Source organism: Camelus bactrianus, chromosome 35, assembly GCF_048773025.1.
Source record: "Camelus bactrianus isolate YW-2024 breed Bactrian camel chromosome 35, ASM4877302v1, whole genome shotgun sequence".
Classification (NCBI taxonomy): domain Eukaryota; kingdom Metazoa; phylum Chordata; class Mammalia; order Artiodactyla; family Camelidae; genus Camelus; species Camelus bactrianus.
In genome coordinates, this window is record NC_133573.1 from 16,854,884 (window position 1) to 16,878,202 (window position 23,319).

Consider the following 23,319-nt stretch of genomic DNA (forward strand, 5'->3'; position numbering starts at 1 on the left):
GGTGAGTGCTGGGAAGCAATGGTCCAGGCAGAGGATACAGTCCGAGAAAAGGCACCAGAGCACAGCGTGTTCTAGAAAGAGCCAGGTGTTCCGTGTGGCTGGAGCACAGTGAGCCAGGAAGAAACTTGAAAGGGATTAGGTCAGAGAGGCAGTGGGGTCAGATTTTATGACTCATAAACCATTGGAAGGACTTCGGCTTTTGTTCTGAGCGGGATGGGGAGTTACGAGAAAAGAGTGGCATGATGGAGTTTATGCGAAAGGATCTTACACTGAAAGGACAACTCAGCTCATCCTTTGCAGACTCTGCTCCTCCGAAGGGCACTGGGTGGCTCAGAGGCAATGACAACAGTCCGGAGAGATGGGTGGATGTGGGCCTCTTCTTCCCCACCAGATCCCTAAGACGTAATGCACATAAGCCTCCATTTCAAAACAGCATATGCATCTCGGGCTTACTATTATTGTTAGTTTATGACCTTTGTGCTAAAAAATATGCTAGCAGGAAAAAAATGCAGCCAACAAATTTTTTGTAGGATGAGCTCATTAAAAAAAAAAAGATGGAGAAGCACTTTTTAGCTGGTTAAAGAATGGACATCAGATGGGTGTCAAATTTGGAGCCTGCTTACTGGCCCAAGGGAATAGATGTCTGAGATCACCAACAGGTCGCGTCCCAGCTTTTCTGGCTTCTTTGTATGACTCAAGAAACTAATGAACTTTTGCCATTTGCAGCAGCATGGATGGACTTGGAGGGCATTATGCTAAGTGAAATAAGTCAGACAGGGGAAGACAAATACTGTATGATATCACTTATATGAAGAATCTAAAAACTACAAGAAACTAGTGACTGTAACAACAAAAAAGAAGCAGGCTCACAGTTATAGAGAAGAAACTAGTGGTTATCCATGGAGCAAGTGGGCAATAGGCTACAAGGATATATTGTACAACACAAGGAATATAGCAAATATTTTATAATAACTAAAAATTGTGAGTCACTATACTATATACCTGCAAGCTATATAATACTATGCATCAACTATACTTCAATAAAAAATTAAAAAATAAAATTTAAAAAATTAACAAAAATTTTACATCTGAGAAAAATAATAATAGAGGTTCTCTACCTTTCATCTATGATATAGAAATAACCACATTTCTATATCAACTTATTAAACATACATACAGAGAGAGAGAAAACCTTGCTTTAATAATTGTTGAATACCAACAACCAAAAAAAAAAAAAAAATCACAGGGCATCATTAACTTGTTTGTAAGGGTGAAGATTTAAGATACAGCTTTCATTTACCAAAAAATAAGACATAGCTTTAATATTCAACTATTAATAATCGAAGAAATTCAAATTAAAACAAAGATACCATTTTCACCCATTTAACTTACAAAAATAAAAACATAATACTTCATGTAGGAAAGGTCTGCTATAACAAGAATTTTTACAGGAGTAGGAGTCTAAGTTGGCACAATTTTTCTAGAATTGACAAAACATCAATGTGTATCAAAGATTTAAAATTGTTAATATCTGCTGACAGGGATTATCCTTCTAAAATCAATCCTAAGGAAAAAAGCCGGGAAGAAAGATGGCTGTGGCCTAGCGGAGGCCGGGTGAAGGCAATCAGAATGACAACAGATTTTCCAAGGACAACACTGGAAAATAGAAGACAATTGAGCAAAACCTTTAAAATTCTGACTGAAAGTGATTTCCAATGTAGTCTTAGATTAACTTTCACGAAATGGTGGGCGGAATTAAAATGTTTTCTGACTTGCAGAGTCTCAAAGAGTTTGTCTTCCGTGAACCCTTTCTGAGGAAGCTGCTGGAGGATGTAGCCATCAAAATGAGGGAATTTACAAAAGAAAAGTTTGAGATTCAGGAGACAGGGACCCTAGTTTAAGGGAGCAACCAAGAGAATTCTCAGAATGATGCTGAAATGAAATTCTAGTATGACAATGAGGCAGCAGGCTGAGAGGGGTCAGTCTTGTTTGGAGTCTGACAGCAGGCAGCTCCAAAAGGGGTATTTTCTACAAAAACAAATTACAGTGATAGATTATCTGATCATTGGGACTACTTTGGTGAGATTTTACAGCTCCTTTGGAGAATGTGGATTTTTCCATTATTGCTGAAATTTGAAAGTGACCATGATCTCCTTCAGTAGGGAGTGAATTAATAAACTGTGGTACATTCGACAGTGGAATATTAGTCAGCACTAAAAAGAAATGAGCTATCAAGCCACAAAAAGACATGAAGGAGCCTTAAATGCATGTTACTAAGAGAAAGAAGACAATCTGAAAAGGCTATATGGTATGATTCCAACTCTATGACATTCTGGAAAAGGCAAAACTATGCAGACAGTAAAAGGATCAGTGGTTGAGGGGGGTTGGGGAGGAGGGAGGGATGAATGGGCAGAGCACAAACGACTTTTAGGGCACTGAAAACACACTGTATGAGACCATAATGATGGGCACATTCATTATACATTTGCCCAAACCCACAGAATGTACAACACCGAGCATGAACCCTAATGTGAACTATGGACTCTGAGTAATTATAACATGTCATTGTGGGTTCATCGATTGTAGCAAATGTACCACCTGGTGGGGAATGTTGACAATGAGGGAGGTTGCATATGTATGTGTGTGTGTGTGTGTGTGTGTGTGCGTGTGCGTGTGTGTGCGTGCGCGCGTGCGCGTGCTGGGCAAGGGGAAAGGGGCATATGGGAAACCTCCATATCGTCCTCTCAATTTTGCCATGAATCTAAACTGCTCTAAAAAAAGAAAGAAAGAAAGACTTAAAACACACACAAGGAGAATAAAAAGGAAATGTAATCACAGTCCAGTGTAAACCTCAGCTGTGAGGAATATTTACAAACTCATGATAATATAAACTAAATACAGAACTAACTTGAACGTTGATTAAACTGTACTGGGAAACGGGGGAATGAGAAGTGAGGTCTGTGTGTGTCCTTCTGTCTTTTGGTGAGGAGGATGGAAAGTAAGAGGAATAAATCTTTTTCTGCCATAAATAGACTTCAACGACAACTAAACTTAAAAATTCAATTATGAAATGAAATGAAATAAACTTTATACGTTAATTAAATTTCAAAACTCAAGAAGCAGAAGTAGGGGCACATTATAGAGAAATACGGAGGTAAATATAAGAAATATAGCTAATGGGGTTGGAAGTTATTGCCACAGGGCGAGGTAGGGAACACGAGGCAGAGACTTGCTAATTTTCATTATGTCATTTAGTATTGATAGATGAAATATATACAAATAGCACTTAATAGATGCCAGGCACGAACACTATTTTAAACCACATATATACATCTTTTCCAGCAAGCCAGGAAGAAAGCCTTCACCAGAACCTGACCATGCTGGCCTCTGATCTTGGACTTCCAGCCTCCAAAACTGAAAAATAAATTTCTGCTGTTTAAGCCCCAGATCCATGATATTTTGGTATGATTGATGGGCTGATGGGCTGATGAAAGATGAGAATTTAGGTTCATCTGACTTCCCCCTGCCTCGTTAGCACTTTTATCTCTTTTGGCTCAAAATAATCCATCACACATGTACACACACACACACACACACACCATCCAGAGCTCAAATGCTGAGCCCCTGGTGGCAGGTAAGGTACCCACAGTACAGATACCTGCTCAACTAGGTCGCCACCTGGACAGGTAGTCCCTGGGAGACAAGGCAGGAGGCAGGGACCATGGCTCTCCTACTCCTTGAATAACAGGTATGGCCATCCTGGCCGAACGTCAGCTCTGCCTTACACTAGCCTGAATCCGCCCTCCAAATTACAAGGCTTATTACATCGCCCCTCCTGAAAACCCGTCAGTGGGTCCCCCCAACCTGGGAGATAACACCTGAGTTATTTAACTAAGAGCACCCCTCTGTCGTCTAGCGCCTGTCCACCAATCCCCCGCTCACGCTCCAGGGTCCACAGGCCCTGAAAGAGTTTCAGCTTCACAAACACATCTTGTTTGTACATCCCCATGCCTTCCACGTATCACAAATGTCTTCTTCCCTCTTGGCCTGCTCGTGGAATTTCTACTTCGGCTTCAAGGCTCAATGCGAGCATCTTCACTGTCCAACCTCCCCTGGGCTGCCACACTAGCCCGGACATGTTTCCATGACAGCACTTACACTGGATGGTCAGCATGGGTGCCTGCCACTCCCACTAGGCTAAGGATTCCTTGAGAACAGTGACCGGTGCTTGTTCAGGGTGTTCGCAGATCTGGCTCCCCAGAGTGAGGCCTCAGAAAACAAGTGGAATTTGACGACTGATGTGTTTTGCTGCAAACACTGAGCTGAACTTAGCAACTGCTCCCAAAGGAAAGAAGGCTGTTTTTACCCACATCCAATTAGGTACCACCAGCATATCCACCCTCCCAGCACCCAGGTCTGAGATAAGAGCAGAGGTTTCCTGTAGCATGAATATCTACTGAATGGATGAATGAAGCCATTAATAACCTCTGACTGTGTGCAGGATCAGTCACTGCTGGGAGGAACAGTTTCAAAAGAAATGCATCTTTTTTCGAGTGAGTCAGGACAGAATCGTTTGGATACAAATTCATTCTTAGGAGAGTTGCTCTTAATAAAATTCATGGTGAGGGTGGTTGTGTGTGGGGGGGTGTTCTTAGGATCTTCCTCCATGCAGAGGACCACCGCACAAACATGAACTATGGGATGGGGAGAAAGGAGAACCTGTGTTTATGACCGCAGGGCAGACACACACACACAGGCATTAAATAAAGCTGGGCGTAAGTAAGCTGCCTGCATTGGTTAGTTCCAACCTGGGGAAAGTAAATCACCCGGGCTCCGTGCACTCTCTCTGGCCTGGTGTGTGGTTTTCCTTGTGAGCTGAGAGGGCTGCTTTCTGACGGTGGGCACCAGCCAGCAGCTTCAGCCCTCCAGCCAGGCACAGACTTTCTGCCCACCCACACAGACCGGGGCGGCTCTAATCTCCCATCCAGCGTGATGGTAAGGACTCCACACAGAGGAAGCTCTCAGGAGAGGGGCAGGGTTCTTTTCAAGAATGGTCTGGAGCCTGGATTTAGCATCCTGAGCTCAGGGATGTGCCCACCCCTGCCCCAACTCCAGCTGTGGAAACCCCGCCCTCCACACTTGGTCTACTCCGCATCCTCCTTCATCAAGTCTGCCTCTGTGGTCCGAAGGGATTCAGTGGTCCCCTCTGGGCCAGTCCCCTGCCTCCCAGGCTCTCATCCTCACATGTCCTCGAGGTCCTGCATCCCCACAAGTCTCAGTCATTCTTGGCCACTTCCCTAAATGTCCAGAAAGATCACCCTGCCTTCAACATGGGACACAGTGCGACCTACCTCTGGAGCACAGCCTCACAAGTCAGGCATCTGCCCCTTTGCGCCTGGGACAAGTGACTAAACTCTCTGGTCTCAGTGTCTCCATCTGTAAAGTGGGGACACTAATAGTCTTACATACAGAAGAGTGTCCCTGAGAGAATTAAATGAAGTCGTACAAATAAGGGCTGCTAAGTCCAGCATCTGGGAACAGCTCAATAATTGCTGTTCTATTGAAAAAAAAAAACTTTGATTTTGTTGAACCTTAATACAATTCCCTGGGATTCATAGGTACTCACATCCGAGTGACTGATTATTCTCTATCTTAAATCAACTGCATTTCAAACCTGACTTGAACTGTGTAGAAAACAGGAAAAAATGCAGGAAATCTGAGTGGTCATGGCGAACTTCGTGGAGGGGTTGGAGTTTTTTTTTTAATTTTATTTTTTCATTTTTATACAGTTTTAAAGGTGACACTCCATTTACAATTATTACAAAATATTGGCTCTATTCTCCGTGTTGTATAATACGTCCTGGAACCTGTCTTACACCCAACAGTCTGTTCCTCTTACTCTCCCACCACCCATGGGGAACCTTGCACATTTGTCTGGTTCTCAGCTGAGCATGTTGTGGATATGTAGATTACCTAAAAAGACTTTTTAAAGTTGGCAGTCTTTAGAAATACTTCAATCCTCTGCCCGTCCCAACCGCACAACATTATTTCTATGCATAAGCTTCCTGTGCCTAAAACCCACCCACACAGAAGCACAAATACTACAAAGCTTATGCACAGAGTACAACACCGCGGGTGAAAACATGTATTTTCTCATGAAGTTTCCTGAATATAGAAAGTTGAAGGGCACAACTTAATGATATTTAGTAATTTATAGATTTACACAACCATCACCACAATCCAGTTTTAGAATGTCTCCATCACCCCCTGAAAGATTAGGTGCAAAGGTACCTAATTTCTACCCGACTTCCCATCCCAGGCAACCACTGATCTGCTTGGATCTCTGTCTCATACAATAGCTTGTGTCTGGCTTCTTCCTCTTAGCGTAATGCTTTTGAGGTTCATTCATGCTGTAGCATGTATTTGCATTTCATTCCTTTTTATTGCTGAACAGTATTTCGTGTACAGATACACTGTGTTTTATCTTTTCACCAGTTGAAGGGCGTGTGGATTGTTTCCACTGTTTGGCTACTATGAATAATGTTGCTCTAAACATTCACATACAAGACATTTGTGTGGGCATCTGTTTTTATTGATCTTGGGGAGATACCCAGGAGTCGAATTCCTGGATCATATGACAAGTCTCTGTTGAACTTTCTAAGAAACTGTCAAACCCTTTTCCAAAGTAGTAGCATTCAGACTTCCACTGATGGCTGATCTAGTGCCAGCAGCTTCTAAGTCTCACCTCCCACCAGCGTCTGTTGCCTCCAGCACAGTAACGAGGCTGACTCCGCCAGCACCAGCACCCCAGTGAGCCGGGGGGGGGGGGGGGGGGGGGCAGGTGAACTGGGAAGCAGAGCGATCACTCTGTGGCCTGCTGAGGCCTATCCCCCAGGGGAAATGGTTAATTAGAACACTGAGGGCATCAAATATACCTGCAGCTGTTCCTGCCTATGCTTCTGCGCTAAAGATCCCGACCTTCAGGGCTTCAGAGGGACTCACCTCTGGCCCGCAGGAGCTAAAATGCAAATATTAACCAGCCTTAAGTGCTCTATCTTTTTGCCTCCTAAAGATCCAAAAACAAAGGCTAAACTAAAAAAAAAAAAAAACAAAAAAAAAAAACCGTAATGCACTCTTAAAGGTCATCAACAAAGATAATGCATCTTCCTGAATGCCCCAGCATTTCCACACATCACAGCCTGATTCCACTGTAGAAAAGGAAACCTCACAAATTAATTCTGCTACTAAAGAGAGGCCCAAGGGCGAAAACTCAAATCCTGACAATTGAGATGAAGACTCTTTAGACAAGAAAGCTTATAAATATCACCTAAATATCATTGGGGGTGGGGGGTTGATGGGGGATACACTCCACAATGTAGATCCTTGGAGCTACTGATCTAGCTAATACATTTTATTCACTCCCTGTTTCTCCAGCACCATAACCACACTTTGCATCCACCTATGAGATGTCCCAATACACCCTCATTAAGTTACCTATGGAGTATATCAATATCCTCACCATTTATTTTTGCAGACAGAGCCTTCGTGGGTTTGCTTTGTTCTCAAGCACCCAGCTACGACCTTACACTGACAACGTTGTACCAAGGGAAGAAACTCATGAAGCTGTTGCTCAGGACGTTCGAACTGTGGTCCAGGTGCTGACTAACCAGAGTTGGGTCACCCCAAAAAGATCCAAGACTCCACCACCTCAGTTTAATCTGGGAGCATCATTTGGTCTCCAGAAGGCTGCTCCAACCATCTCCCATCAATCACCCTACTTCCCGCCCTCTCCAACAAGCCCAACATCTACTCACTTCTTTGGTTTCTAGAAAAGCATATCTCCCATCTACACATTTCATTAAGATCTATTAAGGCATTCACAAGAAAATCAGCTCAATCAGAATGGAGGTCACCCCAACAGCAGGACCTTGAGGCCACTCAAAAAGCCAGCCAGATAACAATGTCACCAGTGGCACCTGGTGGTTTCTTTACTGCAAAAACCCTACCCAGTCATTCTCATGCTTTCTGGAGTGTCCTTGTTCAAGAAAGGTGGCCCCTCACCTGGCCCCGGAGGCCAGTTGGAAGGTCTCCTGAATCCTCTCTGGGGCCTCTCTTCTCAGTCCAGATATAATAGGGAACTCATGCCTACATTTATAAAACCCCAATAGAATTCCCCTTTCCAATTAACTCCCCATTCTGCCATCCCTTCTGAAACCTGGAGCCCAGATAGGGGTAGATAAAATTATGTGACCCACTGGAAATGAGGGACCCACCCCTCTAAACAGGCTATTCTATTTCTAAGAAAGCTGTCTGCCAAAGCCTGCTGTCCTCTCCCACCCTGAATATGACAATTTTAAAGGTTGGTTAACTAGAGGTCCCTCTTTGTAGGAAAAAGAAGTCTTCATGCCTTCTTTTAAATGTAACAGCAGGTCCCATCACAATCTTCTGTATAACAGATCTACGTTTAGGTATTCTCAGCTGTATAACAATCAGTCCTCGTGTGCATCTTTCCACGAGGAAAAGGAAGATCTTAAATTAGTCCCCAGCATGTCAGCTCTGGCCCCACTGTTTATGACAATTTGGAAGAGGGATGGCTACAGGATTCCAGATGGCAAAGTTCATGGCTTTCATAATAAGAAAAAAAAAAGAAATTACTCTCTGTCCCCTGAAGCCAAAGAGATACTGATTTTTAGTCACTCTTGTGGTAATTCCTCAAATGTAAGTTGCCTCAAGGTCTTAGTGTTACCCGTGGACTCCTAAGGAATCTACAAAACCCCTGTGCACATACTACCTCTCTCTCTGTTCCAGACCTTTTCCTGGAGAGCATCCTCCCCTCCTCCCACCTCAGGACTTCCCAGTCTGCGTAATAAACCTTTCTTTGATTACACCAAGCACTAATGTCATGAACTTCAGTAGTAGAATCCAGTCTCCAGAGGGAGCTGCCCCACGTCATGGCAGAATTACTAGAAAAGCCATTGTGAAAGGTGTGAAGTGGAGATCTCATTTAGCTTTTGATCTGTATTTCCTTAATGACTAATTGGACATTTATATCATCTGTATACCTTCTTTGATGAAATGTCTATTCAAATCTTCTGCCCATTTCTAAATTGCGTTGTCTTCTTGCTATTGAATTGTAAGAGCTCTTTATATATTCTGCATACAAATCTTTCATTGGATATATGATTTACATATATTTTCCCATAATCTGTGGCTTATTTTTTCATATCCTTAGGATGTAGGTAGAAGTACAAAAGCTTTTAACTTTTTAAAAATATAATTTATCCATTTTTTTCCCTCTCTTGGTGCTGTATCTAAGAACTCTTTACCTGATCCAAGGTCATGAAAATGTTCTGTTTTCTTCTAGAAGGTTTATGGTTTTAGCTCTTAAGTCTATGATCCATGTTGAGTTATTTTTTGTGTGTATCGTGTGAGGTAAGAGTCTAAATTCATCTTTTTGCATGTAGCCATCCAATGGCATGGAGAGACCACCCTCACTCCACCATCTAGAAGTCCCACCTCTAAATGTTTCATTTCAAAGAATTTTTACACCAAATAAAATTCATACATTTATAAATTACGTTTATCAAAAAAACTTACCAAAAATTCCACATTTAAAACTATCCCAGACATCAGACCTGTTCTGATTTTTGTTTTTATAGTGAAGATGACATAAAACAATCTTTTAAAAATGATACATGTCTTATTCTCACCACTCTTGAGAAAAATGGAGGAAATCTTACAGCATTCAAAATTTTGTAAAATCTAGATTTTTTTAGATAGATCTTTTTCTAAGAAACCAGCCCATATACATGAGCAGTTAATACACTATAAGTCAATTTTTATGTGGAGACCTCCTAGCTTAGAATATGAATCTTGATTTAAAAGGATCTTCCTGCAGAAGGCCAGTATAAATAGGAGTAACATGAAATCTTTGCTTCGGACATGTGTTTTTAAATTGCTATTTATCAAAAGTTACATTTCTGTAAAAAGTTTCCAGTGCTCTGTGGCTTTACAAAGAGTTCTCAGAACCCCACAGAAGCACAAGCTCTATGATGGATGGCAGAGATAAGTGATCACTAATCTCTAAATGTTTTATTAGAAAAAAATCTCCTAAGTACACGTATCATAAGACTTCCTGTCTGTTTATTCAAATTATTTCTTAATGTATGTTCATCCTTTAAGAAATGATTACAGATATGAGACTTCAACCCTCCAGGTTTAATCCATCCTCCTCCAATTATTAAATTTTATTTTATAATCCCACACAAAAGCACACAACTCTAAATCAGGTTTTGTTATCATTGGTATTTTACCATGTGAAACTCGCTCTGTGTCTCTCTGGCAATGCAACATGGTAAAATGTACCTTCTAAAACCTGGTGCCGTTATTGAGACAAGACAACAGGACTGAAATCCTAACACATTGGGGGTTCCAGAGAACTGGTGAAAGAAACAGACAAGGTACAGACCTCATCGAACTATAATCAATTGTATGAATAATATTCCCTGGACATGAAAACATGAATATTTTGGTATCCCTGAAATAAATGGGGAGTGTTGGATAAACTCTCAAACCAAAACCACAAAAACCTTCCCACTAACTTAATGCACAAATAGTAAAGGTATGTCCACAAATACAAATATGTAAAAAAAGGGTGTTCCCCTGAAGTAACAAACTAGCATGTATGTCATAAATATATATACTGCAGCAGTAAAAGATACATTCCAGACACAAAGTTTAGGGATAACATACTATATCCCATAGAGTAAGGAAATAATAAGGTATAATCTCAAAAAGAATATATAGAATATTAAATATATTCAGAGACAGCATGTGACAGAAGGTACAGTTGCATCCAACTAAGATTCCAGCAACCAGTGAGAGATTTTAATCATTTTCAAAATTAATGGTCTTTACAACCTACAACTTCAGGTTTTTGGAATACGACTGTTCAAAAATTATATGTTAGTGAATCCAGCATGTTTTACAACAACTAAGAACAGTAACTAACAAGACAATGAAAATTATTTTACAATAATTTCAAAAGCACAGGTGATGCTCTATAAAATTCTCTTTAGAAATAATTATGACCATGGGTATGAATCTTCCCAAGAAATTTCTAACTGACTATCTACAACATGTACAAAGTATTCTTAGTACGTCATGAAACAAAATAATTTTTTTAAATCTGAAAGTACAGACGAGATAGATTTAACTGCTCTGGATAAGCTAACTCCCTCAATTCATACAGATAAGTATACCACAGCCATATTCATCTTCTTAATGGCAAAAGAAGCTATAAAACAAGACATCAGGACACAAGAACACTTTCCTCAAGTTTACTCAGAGCATCAATAGCTCTTTAAAAGAGCCTCTTTTTTGGTTTCCAAATGAGAGGTTGCAGAACCTTTGCACCCTGAAACCACAAAGCAGCTTATATCAGTGGCTCTAAAAGACTGACTTCCCCTGGCAGATGAGGAGATAAATTTCTTCTCTTTTCTTCTCTTCATAGCCCTTCTGCTGTGTCCCAGCCTCACCTCCCACTATTTTCCTCTGTTAGCACATAATCCTTCAAAGTGTTTGCGCGTCTCTATAACTCCTGGGGAAAAAAAAATCTTTATTCCTCCCCTAGGCAGTCAGGCTGTTTAATATTTTTCTGTTGTTTCATCGTAATGCCTGTTGGTTCAAGGGAAATTGTCTATTAAGGGCACAGGGAATTAATACATAAGGCCAGACAACACTAAGGCAACCCTGGTTTATGTTGTGATGGAACCATCTTCACTTTAACATACGGGTGTGAACAGTATTATCTGCAAAGCCACAAAAAGAAACACCCAGCCTCTTTGTGAACAGAGGCCCTGTCACGGAGGCAGTGGAGTGATATGAGCATAATGGAAAATTAAATTCCACCTTCAACCACCTCCGAAGTGAAGGCTGGACCAATCAGACACCATTTCTCCCTGGATTCCTGACCTCCCATCCACGTATCCCAAAGCAAAGAAAATAGCAGGACATTTCTTCATGTCCTTCGAGCTCATCCTGGCTTTTCCGTCCACATGTCAATGTGCCCAAAGAAGCTTGTCAGGGACTATAGCCTGAGTTCTGAAGCCTTCTTTCTGGGTCGCCTACCCTGGACAATTGAACCTTGCAGCTTACACCAGACCAGAGCAGCAGCCAAAGATGTAACACAGGCAGCAGGGAATGAAGGGACTGAAAAATGCCAATCTGGAAGGCACCATAAACCCATTTACAAACAAGGGACACCAGGAGAGAGGCAAGCAACCCAGAGAAGAAATGGAGGAGAGCTCCCTGTAAGCCCTTCAAAGAAGAGCTGCAATTAAGACGTAGGATTAGGAAGTCGGAAAAGAGGCAGAATGCAAGATTTAAAGCTTCATTTTAAATTAATTCAGCAACCAGACTCAAGGCAACTTTAAAACGTACTGAATTTTTAAAATCAAGGCACTTAGAGTATCACTACTTCTAGAAGCGAAGAAGTAAAGACATAAAAGTGTGTTCTATTGTTCTCAAAAGTAAAATTTAATAGCCTTCATCTACTTGGAGGGTGGGGTGCAGAGGAAAAGGGTAGAAGGAAAGGGTAAGAGGGTGGGGTGCAGAGGAAAAGGGTAGAAGGAAAGGGTAAGAGGGTGGGGTGCAGAGGAAAGGGGTGAGAGTTATGTTTAGCTCTATGGCTCTTCGTACAAGCTCTAGTTTGCACTCATCTTGAATTTTCTGAAGCTCACAGTTATGATCCCAGGGTGAACATAGGGAACAGGAAAATGCCCAATAAAACAATAATTTACAACTTACACTGTAAGACAGTAGAGAGTAAACAGTGCCTGATTCCCCTTCTTCCAGACTACTTACTTTCTTACGAAAGTACATAAGACTACACAAAATGACAACCACACATTTTGATGGCAACAGATTGCTGCTTCAAAAATGGGTCAGGTTTGGGGGAAGAAATATTATCAGCAATAGTGCCTCGCATGGAGAAATTACCAGCAGCTGATGTAAATTTTCACCCCAGAAACAGAGCAAGTCTAGGGAGAAAAAAAATTCGAGTGGCTTTGAACTTCCTCCCACTGTCTACCTTTATTTCCCTGGGCGTGGAGAGCCTGCCTCAACCAGAAAATCAGGTGGCTGCTCCCACACAGGAAGCACCCACTTCCTGAGGCCACAGAAGCTGTTTTGGGTGCTTAGGCAGTGCGGTCTTCCTACATCTTCCTGAGATAAAACTGCTATCATATCGTGTATCGTTATCACATCATATATCATATTATATCATACTATATCATACCATACCATATCATATCATATATATCATGTATAATATCACATCATATATCGTATCATATCATAACATATCATAAAGCAACACTGAAGGAACGGAAGGGGACAGAAAGGGAATCAGTCATCGCACCCTGGGATGTAAAGGGATGCCACATATAGGGAGAGCTCCAGGAGCCTGGCCCTCTCTAGATGTCAGATGACATTTGTCATGCACCATTCCTGGCAGCAGCAGAAGTCCAGTTTGACTCAGATCACTCAGGAATACATGGCTTTCTTTTTTTTTTTTTTAATGTGTCATCTTTTTTTTTCACTTTTTATTGAGTTATGATCATTTTACAATGTTGTGTCAAATTCCAGTGTAGAGCACAATTTTTCAGTTATACATGAATATATATGTATTCATTGTCACATTTTTTTTTGCTGTGCGCTACCATAAGATCTTGTATATATTTCCCTGTGCTATACAGTATAATTGTGTTTATCTATTCTACATTTTGAAATCCCAGTCTGTCCCTTCCCACCCCTCACCCCCTTGGCAACCACAAGTTTGTATTCTATGTCTATGAGTCTATTTCTGTTCTGTATTTATGGTTTGTTTTTTTTTTATATTCCACGTATAAGCGATCTCATATGGTATTTTTCTTTCTCTTTCTGGCTTACTTCACTTAGAATGACATTCTCCAGGGACATCCATGTTGCTGCAAATGGCATTATGTTGTCGGTTTTTATGGCTGAATAGTATTCCATTGTATAAATATACCACTTCTTGTTTATCCAGTCATCTGTTGATGGACATCTAGGCTGTTTCCATGTCTTGGCTATTGTAAATAGTATTGCTATGAACATTGGGCTGCAGGTGTCATTCTGAAGTAGGGTTCCTTCTGGATATATGCCCAGGAGCAGGATTCCTGGGTCATATGGTAAGTCTTTTCCTAGTCTTTTGAGGAATCTCCATACTGTTTTTCACAGCGGCTGCACCAAGCTACATTCCCACCAGAAGTGTAGAAGGTTCCCCTTTCTCCACAGCCTCTCCAGCATTTGTCATTTGTGGACTTTTGAATGATGGCCATTCTGACTGGTGTGAGGCGATACCTCATTGTAGTTTTGATTTGCATTTCTCTGATAATTAGTGATACGGAGCATTTTTTCATGTGCCTATTGATCACTTGTATTTCTTCCTTGGAGAATTGCTTGTTTAGGTCTTCTGCCCATTTTTGCATTGGGTTGTTTGGTTGTTTCTTATTAAGTCATATGAGCTGCTTATATATTCTGGAGATCAAGCCTTTGTCGGTTTCATTTGCAAAAATGTTCTCCCATTCCATAGGTTGTCATTTTGTTTTGCTTATGGTTTCCTTTCCTGTGCAGAAGCTTGTAAGTTTAATTAGGTCCCATTTGCTTATTCATGCTTTTATTTCTATTGCTTGGGTAGACTGTTCTAGGAGAACATTTTTGAGATGTATGTCAGATAATGTTTTGCCTATATTTTCTTCTAGGAGGTTTATTGTATCTTGTCTTATGTTTAAGTCTTTGATCCATTTTGAGTTGATTTTTGTGTATGGTGTAAGGGAGTCTTCTAGCTTCATTGATTTACATGCTGCTGTCCAGTTTTCCCAACACCACTTGCTGAAGAGACTGTCTTTATTCCATCGTATATTCTTGCCTCCTTTGTTGAAGATTAGTTGATCAAAAGTTTGTGGGTTCATTTCTGGGCTCTCTGTTCTGTTCCATTGGCTCACATGTCTGTTTTTGTAGCAATACCATGCTGTCTTGATGACTGTAGCTCTATAGTATTGTCTGAAGTCTGGGAGAGTTATTCCTGCAGCCTCTTTCTTTTTCTTCAGTAATGCTTTGGCAAGTCTAGGTCTTTTGTGGTTCCATATAAATTTTATTATGATTTGTTCTAGTTCTGTGAAATATGTCCTGGGTAATTTGATAGGAATTGCATTAAATCTGTAGATTGCCTTGGGCAGTGTGACCATTTTAACAATATTGATTCTTCCAATCCAGGAGCATGGGATATCTTTCTGTTTTTTAAAGTCTTTAATTTCCTTCATCAATGGTTTATAGTTTTCTGTGTATAATTCTTTCACCTCCTTGGTTGGATTTATTCCTAGGTATTTTATTACTTTGGGTGCTATTTTAAAGGGGATTGTTTCTTTACTTTCTTTTTCTGTTGATTCATCGTTAGTGTAAAGAAATGCAACTGATTTTTGAATGTGAATCTTGTAGCCTGCTACCTTGCTGAATTATTCGATCAGCTCTACTAGTTTTTGTGTGGACCTAGGAATACATGGCTTTCTGACAATCATGATATCAAGACACAGGAGCAAGAGATAGCTTTGAGGTCCAGTATTTAAAAAATAAAATTAGTAAATTTTATGTTATCTGTATTTTACATTTGTTTTTCATTCAAAAATTTTAAAAACCAAACTTTTTTTGGCCACATGGCTCCACCTCTTCTCCAGGGTATGCTCTAAGAAGGGGGGCCTTTGGTCTCCTGGTGGGGGCCACTAGGAGTTCTAAGGTGTCCTGTCTGATGAGCACAAGGCCAGAAAAGGCCAGAGAAAGGACTCCTTGTCTGGGGACAAATAAACTAAAAGCAAGCCCCCCAAATGATAAAACTTATTAAAAAGATTCTCTAACTTAGGGATAGAATATTATTCTTAAGATGCAGAGAAAAATCATACTTCAGAGAAACATTTTCTATAAGAAACAGAAGAAATCTTTAGAGAGCATTTGTTTTGTGTTCTCCATAAAATATAAGAAAATACAAAGAAATGGAAGGTGAGGTTTAAAAGATTACACAGATGCTTTCTAAGATATAAACCAAGGTGATAAGGAACAGGCTGAAAGAAGGAAAAAACTGTAAAGAATAAAAATGTAAACGACACACTGTTTTAGACCGGGCAAAACAGAGAACTGACGCTACAGAAAAATAATTCAGGAAAGTTGAGGACAAATTGGAGCAGCCACCCCAGAGGGCAGAGGAAAAGGACAAAGAGAACCAAACTCAGAAAGAGAAATTAAGTTGTTTACATGAGAAGGGAATGGTGGGTAAGAGGTAAAGTGATAAAAGAGGGAAAATGAAGGCTCACAGGAGGAGGTTACAGCTCAGTGGTAGAGCACATGCTTAGCATGCATGAGGTCCTGGGTTCAATCCCCAGTACCTCCATTAAGGAAAAAGAAGATGAAAATGATGACTCAGATACACCTAGATATGTGGTAAAATAAAACCAGAATATATGGAACATATCAAGGGTATGATGCCAAAAACTTTTAATTTAAAAATAACCAGGCCAGTGGATTAAAAAGGCTTATACACAAAATTAATCAAAAGAAGTCACTGCAAAGATGTATCACTATGAATTTTAAAAATTTCCAGTTTAAGAAAAAATTGTAGCAGGATCCAATAAAACAAATCATTGAACAGATTACTTTATAGGAAATAAAATTAAGACTGCCTTCATTTCTCTTTCAGAGCTCGGAAAATAGAGGAACAACATCTTACAAAAGTTTTAAGATGAAAAACAATTTTTAAATGGAGTTCTGATGCAATAATTCAGTACTCATCAGTGAAAAATAGTAATTTCACCCTAAATATCTGAAGTTTCAGAAATGCTATTTTCCACACTCCGAGGCTAAAAATATTAGAAAAAAGAAGACAAACCAACTGACCAAGAAAGGAGTGAAAACAAAAAACTATGGAAATGAGGAGGGGATCATTTAAAGTGACAAATGTCAAGCACTGAAAAGAAAATCTAAATGGTATTTCTAGACTTCTAAGCAATCACTTCATTCAAATTTTAAAAAACCCAGTAATTTTCGAAGGAGAAAGTCTATAATAGAATAAAAATAACTTAATAAAGAACCTTTTACCATATAGTAAAAGAAGTTCTAGAAGGAGGAAAGGTTTAAATATTTTAAAATGAGAGATGTCCACTTACCTCAGGGTACTAAATATATCAATACATTTTCAATAAATGTATTAATTCAAAAGAATTGATAATGAAAAGTAGATATAGGTGACATGAACACAAAAAGGTTAAAAACTTCTACAGATTAAGTAACCACAGACATAATTAAATGTTAACTAAATTAGATTAAAGTCAATTTAAATGCATGGCAAATACAAGCATGATAATTTTGATATTTATAAACCTCTTGTAAATCAACCAGAAACTAGACTATCTTGAAAGAAAAATAGACAAAGGTATGAAATGTCAACTTAGAAAAGAAAAAATTTAAACAGTCAACAAATATGTTACAAATTAAATACAATGGTGAACAAATCAATACATATTAAGACATCAGAAAAATACTATCTCTTGAGTACGAAAGTAGGAAAAGTGGAAAGAAACTCTAATGCACAAATCCGGCAAGAACTTGAGACAATGGTCACTCTCATAGACTCCTCACAGGAGAATAAATTGGAACAATTGTTGTTGGACGAGTCATAGCAAAATTTTAAACTTTTCATATATTCTTTGATCAAGCCCCTTCACTGCTAGAATTTATCTGAATAATCAAGAATGTGTGTAAGGCTATAAAGTTGTTCATATTAGAGGACACATCAAAATCAAAAGTATTAAAGTGTGCAGAAGGGAAGAATAAATAGATGACATGCATACATGCAAAACCACACTCTGAAAATTGTTGCAGAAGAACGCTAATGACGTGATGAGGAAAAGTTCAGATGCTGTTAAAAAAAAAATATGTATTACTGCTTTCCTTTTCTGGTAAGCAGCCTGAGGTGACCTCAGAAAATGGTTCGCTGTTCACTTGACCCAGAAAACCCCACAACATCATGCAAGTCAAGAGATTCAAGTCTTTGTGCTAACTTCAGAATACTTGTGAAACTGCCCAAGCCATTAAGGGTCTACGTATCTGAAAAGCCACAAAGTATCAGAAGGATGTCACAAGCAACGTGTGCCATTCCGTCTTTAAGACGGTGGAGCTGGCAGGTGCGCCCAGGCCAAACAGTGGTGCTGGATGCAGGTTTTATGGTCCAAAAAAGGAGTGCTGGCTTTTTACTGCACATGCTCAAAAATGCAGAGAGTAATGCTGAATTTATGGGCTTAAATGTAGATTCTCTGGTCATTGAGCATTCCCAGCTGAACAAAGCCTCCAAGATGTGCTGTAGAACTTAACAGAGCTCATGGTCAGATCACCCCTTATGTGAGCCACATTGAGACGATCCTTGAGCCACACTGAGATGATCCTTACTGAAAAAAGAACAGACTGTTCCTAAACCAGAAGAGGAGGTTGCACAGAAGTAAAAGATATCCCAGAAGAAACTGAAGAAACAAAAGCTGATGGCCCAGGAGTAAATTCAGCACAAAATAAATGCAAATACAAGTAAAAAAAATAAAAGTTACTAACCCACACCAAAATATGCATAGCAAAATTACTAGATCTGTACATACAAAAGTTATTGAAAATATGAATACTAACATTTTTTAGGCATTGAAATGACAGGTGGTTTTCCTTTTCTTTGTGTTCCTGTAAAAACATACGATAAAATCTCTGCAGAAATGCTCCCTACAATAATATGAGTTGGGATATAACATGTTTAACTTTTGATGTCGGCCCTGTACTGAACCTCAGTTCTCAAACAGGGACAGGTCAAGTTCTACTGCAGGGAGGAAGGGTCACAGGGAGTGGAAAGAAAGGTCAGCAGGCAAACCTCTCTAGGAAAGCAGAGATGTGGAAGTGGGGTCCTCACATCTCTGGTGAATTCGTAGGTGGGTCAATGAAAGAGGAACCAACTAATCAGGATGTTCAAAGAATAGTGGCTGCTCTCCAGAAAATTGAGCCAGACATAGGATCCTGAATCATCACCATGGAGATGAAAGCCAGACGGGACACTGCCACTAAAGGATGCCAAAGTAGAACCAGGACCTAAGACAGTTCCTGTGGAAGGACCCTGGAATTCCAAGCCAGCTAGTTACACAGACTTGTTCTGGCCATGTCATTAATGTCACAATAATCCAATCTCTCATTTCTAATGATTGGATATTTTGGAGATTGCTTATGACATTATGGCAAGATTTTATTTGGTTTCATTTATAATCAAAATAAAATGAATATTAAGAACACACATTAAGTTAATAGTTAAGAAAAAATTCCAACCACTTGGAAATTTAAAAGTACTCTCCTAAATAACTATGGATATAAATTTTACATTTTTATGTAGTTAAAAGCAATTTAAAATATATTTTAAAAAATCAAAACACTGTGTATCCAAACTTAAAGAACAGGTGCAAAGCTACATTTAAAGGGAAATCCATAGTAGTAAATATTTTTGTTACAAAGAAAAAGAGGAAAATCAGTAAATGAAGCATTCACCTCAAGACATGACAGTGGAAAAAAAGGAAGGATATTTTAAAAGATAAACATAACACAAAGGAAACAGAATATGAAGTTACATCAGAATTGAGAAATAAATCCAAGAGATGGTTATTTCGGAAAACAAAAATCAGTGATACACATTGACAAAGTTTATTAGAGAGGGAAAGAGTCCATTGTGATGGGGTCATATTTTGAAAATTATTAGTATGTTTTTCTCTGTTGTCTTTCTGGCTTTGGCATGACTTTTCCCTCGTTATTTTGAAGCATCTTTGGAGGGAGTATAAAGACATAAAGACTTTCTTGAAAGAATGCAAAGAGAAAGAATAAGGTCATATTCGGCTTGGGCAGGCAAAATAGGATTTGCTACAACCCCAAGAAAAGATTTTCCAGATTCCTTCCATTTTCCCTCTCCAGCATGTTAACTGCCTCACCTGGAAGACCCACCTTCTGGAACTTTCCCCTTTTTTTTTACTCCCAGTCTCCACAGTTTACTCATAAGGCTTAGGTTTGAGCCAGGCCTGTAGGTTTGAGCCAGGAAAACAAAGAAAATATGAGGCAGGGAGAAAGCCTGCACAATTCCAGCCAAGAGCAAAGACAGAAAGAAGAGAAAGAAAGGAAAATCAGAGCTTTGGCTTAAAGAGAGAAAGGTGAGGGTAACAATAAGGGTAGATGGGGCTTTGACTCCTCCCCAACTCAGGACTCTGAAAATACATCACTTCTTGGGCAGCCTTCCATCCTGAAACTTACTTAGACTAGGGTCCCATCCACGTCTCCTGAACCAACCTTGGTCCTTGTGTGTTTTGATGGGGCCCGGAAATAGGGGGGAGACTGACTGTGAAGCTAGCCAGCCAGAGCTGGGTGAGACAGCATTGTGGCCAATGCTGCAAGAGGGCAACCCAGGACGGGACAGAGAATCTTCACCAGGTCTCTGAAAAGTAACATCCATGGGAGTTCAGGTGAGGCCAAGACAGTAGTGGGTAGCAGCAGGTGGAATGCCTGAGGAAAAAGAATGAACTGCAAACTGCAGCTTTCCTAACTGGCTGTCAACAAGGTACTCAGCGAACAGACCCTGGAGGGTTGAGGAGTCAAAGGATACCATGATCATGAACTCCATCTCTTAACTCCCCATCTCTTCTGCCGCCACACCATCTAAGCCCCTGTCCCCCTTGCATCTGGCTATCATCTTAAAGTAAGGAGAGGTGGTGGAAACAACCTGAAAGCCTGGGCATTTGCTCCCAGAGAATAAACATTACCAGAAAGAGCTGTTTATTTTGGCACATCTGACTAAGCTGGACACACACACCATCTTGTCTAGTACCTGTGAAAGACGATATACGCAGCAGGGAGGTTAAGTGTGTGGGATTCTGGGTCCACGTGGCCTAGGTCTGACTCCTGGCTCCACAATCTGTCAACTCTGGGCAGTTTACTTCATCTCCCTGCACCTGAGTTTCCTCGTCTGTAAAATGAGGATAATAATAGTATCAATTGTTATTTTTTAAGGATTAAGGGATCTAATAAATGTATAGTCCTTAGATCAGTGCCCATAATAAGGATTCAATAACTACTGGCTCTCTGTCTTGATTTTAGCATCACTGTCACATTATTACCCATACCTGTTACCTACGGCTGGGGCTCTTGAGAAAAGATCAGATCAGCTACAGAAAAATCAAGAAATTATAATTTCTCCACACAACCAAGTACTATAGATTAACATCTGTACTCTTGCCACATAAATAATCAATCATACATGATAAAGAAATAGATCAAAAGACAGGTTTTTAAAAATACAACAGAATGGTACAAATTTTGAAATCTTAATAAAATGTACCACATTCTGAAAAAAATATGAATTACCTATATTAGCTTGAGAAGTAGGCCAAGTAGAAAAGTACGCCAAAAGAAGCTGAAAAATTGATCAAAGAATTACCTCCAAAAAAGGCCTATGTCTGGATAATTTAATTAGTGTATTCTTTCAAACTTTTCCCAAGGGACAACCCCAGAATGCATAACCACAGTACCAGGACATGCAAAAAGATGGACTGCTCCCCAGTTCATTGGAAAATTACTACCTATAATACACAACCCTGCATAAAATAAAACTATAGGCCAATATTTTTCTCTAAAGCTTTGTTACTCCAGGATTTCTTAGTGCCTCTCATTTGCTGTGAAATTTCAATAGGAGGTTTGCAGGAAGCAATGTTGTGCATATCAAGACTTCTTTCTGGTTCCCCCAGACCTTTCTCCTGATCAGGCAGGAACTGCATCAGAGCAGCAGCCAGAAGATTCAGATGATCCAAGAGCCAAGCATACACAGAAAGATACATAGAGGAAAAGGGATTCACAAGAGCAGGAAAGTGACAGTATACTATTACAAAATAGCAAAAACAAGAGCCATGCTGAGGCTCAAAGCAGTACATTCTGCTGGTGTAAATGTAAATTGACTCAAATCATCTAGGAAGCAATTGGCCAGATGTATTTAGAAACCTGCAAGTACCTACTCTTTGACCTAATAATCCAACTTGTGTGAATCCATCCCAGAGAATTTAAAATGAAGATAAAGATGTCCATACAAGGATGGACTTCATAGAATTATTAATAGCAAACAGAATAGGAAACAATCTAAATATCTAAAAATAAAAACAGCTAAGCAGATTACGGTGCATTCATAGGATGAATTATGCAACAAATAAAAGTAATATTTGAGAGGAAAAAATTTAATGACATATATGTCTGCTTTTTTTAGGGAAAAAAAAGCAGAACAAAATACAATCTTAGGGGTATTTTTTAAAATACATGTACATAGGAAAAACTACTGGAAGAATATAGACCAAAACCTTAATATGATCTCTGGGCAATGGGTCTCAAGTCATTGACTATCTTTAAATAGATTTCTCATATCATCTAACTTTCTGCACTAAGAATGGATTATGTTTATAATCAGAAAAAAAAAACCGATAAAACCGAAATAACTATTGCCCATGGGTAAATACTCATGAGTGAAAAAGAACATTTTTAAGTCTCCGTTCACTAAGGCCAAAAACATTCTCAACACTGTGCACAGAATTCTATTCTCCTAAACGTCAATCTGAACACCGGTGCACTCGAAAACATAAAGACACAAAGCAAACCGACCAAATCCCTCCACAGACAAGGCTGAGCTCCTTCTCCAGGTTTTCAACACACCGTTACGGAGAGTGGCACTCAGTACCCATTTTTTTTGAAAGTGCAGCTGTTTTTTATATCTCCCTTGGTTCAAAGAACATCGACATCCAGGGACACGCTTTACGGGGGAGGTTGAGGGAGTGTGAGAGAGTTAACGCGCGCGCGTGTGCACACACATATTGTCTTTCTCTCTTCTCTCCCTCACACGCACGCATACACACGCTCAAATCCACTCAATCGTGTGGTCCCAGCCAAACAACTCAAAGCGAGTCCTGCGAGTGCAGCCGAGCGCCGTCCCTGATCCGCAAGCAGCCACGGAGCCTCCCCGCGCCCACCCCTTGGCCGCCCGGCACCGCGGGTACCTGTTCATGGTGCGCGGGGGCTGGGTCGCCGGGCTCCTGAGCGTCTTCAGCGCGGCGGGGGTACCGTGGGTAGCCTCCCTGCTTTCCTCCACCCACAGCCTGCACAGCCAGGAAGAAAACTATGTTGGGGAGCAGTTGGCTGGCGTACTCCGCATCG

The 23,319-nt window shown here is 40.1% G+C and overlaps 1 protein-coding gene across 3 annotated transcripts in view; it reads right to left on the bottom strand.

The window, feature by feature from the left end:
• The window catches only part of ST8SIA6 (ST8 alpha-N-acetyl-neuraminide alpha-2,8-sialyltransferase 6), a 140,545-nt gene that overhangs the window by 116,535 nt on the left and 691 nt on the right, over positions 1 to 23,319 (bottom strand). For all 3 annotated transcript variants that reach the window (XM_074358080.1, XM_074358079.1, XM_074358081.1), the window contains exon 2: positions 23,163 to 23,261. In XM_074358080.1, coding sequence (XP_074214181.1) covers positions 23,163 to 23,261 — 99 coding nt within the window. The remainder of the gene's footprint in view (positions 1 to 23,162; positions 23,262 to 23,319) is intronic.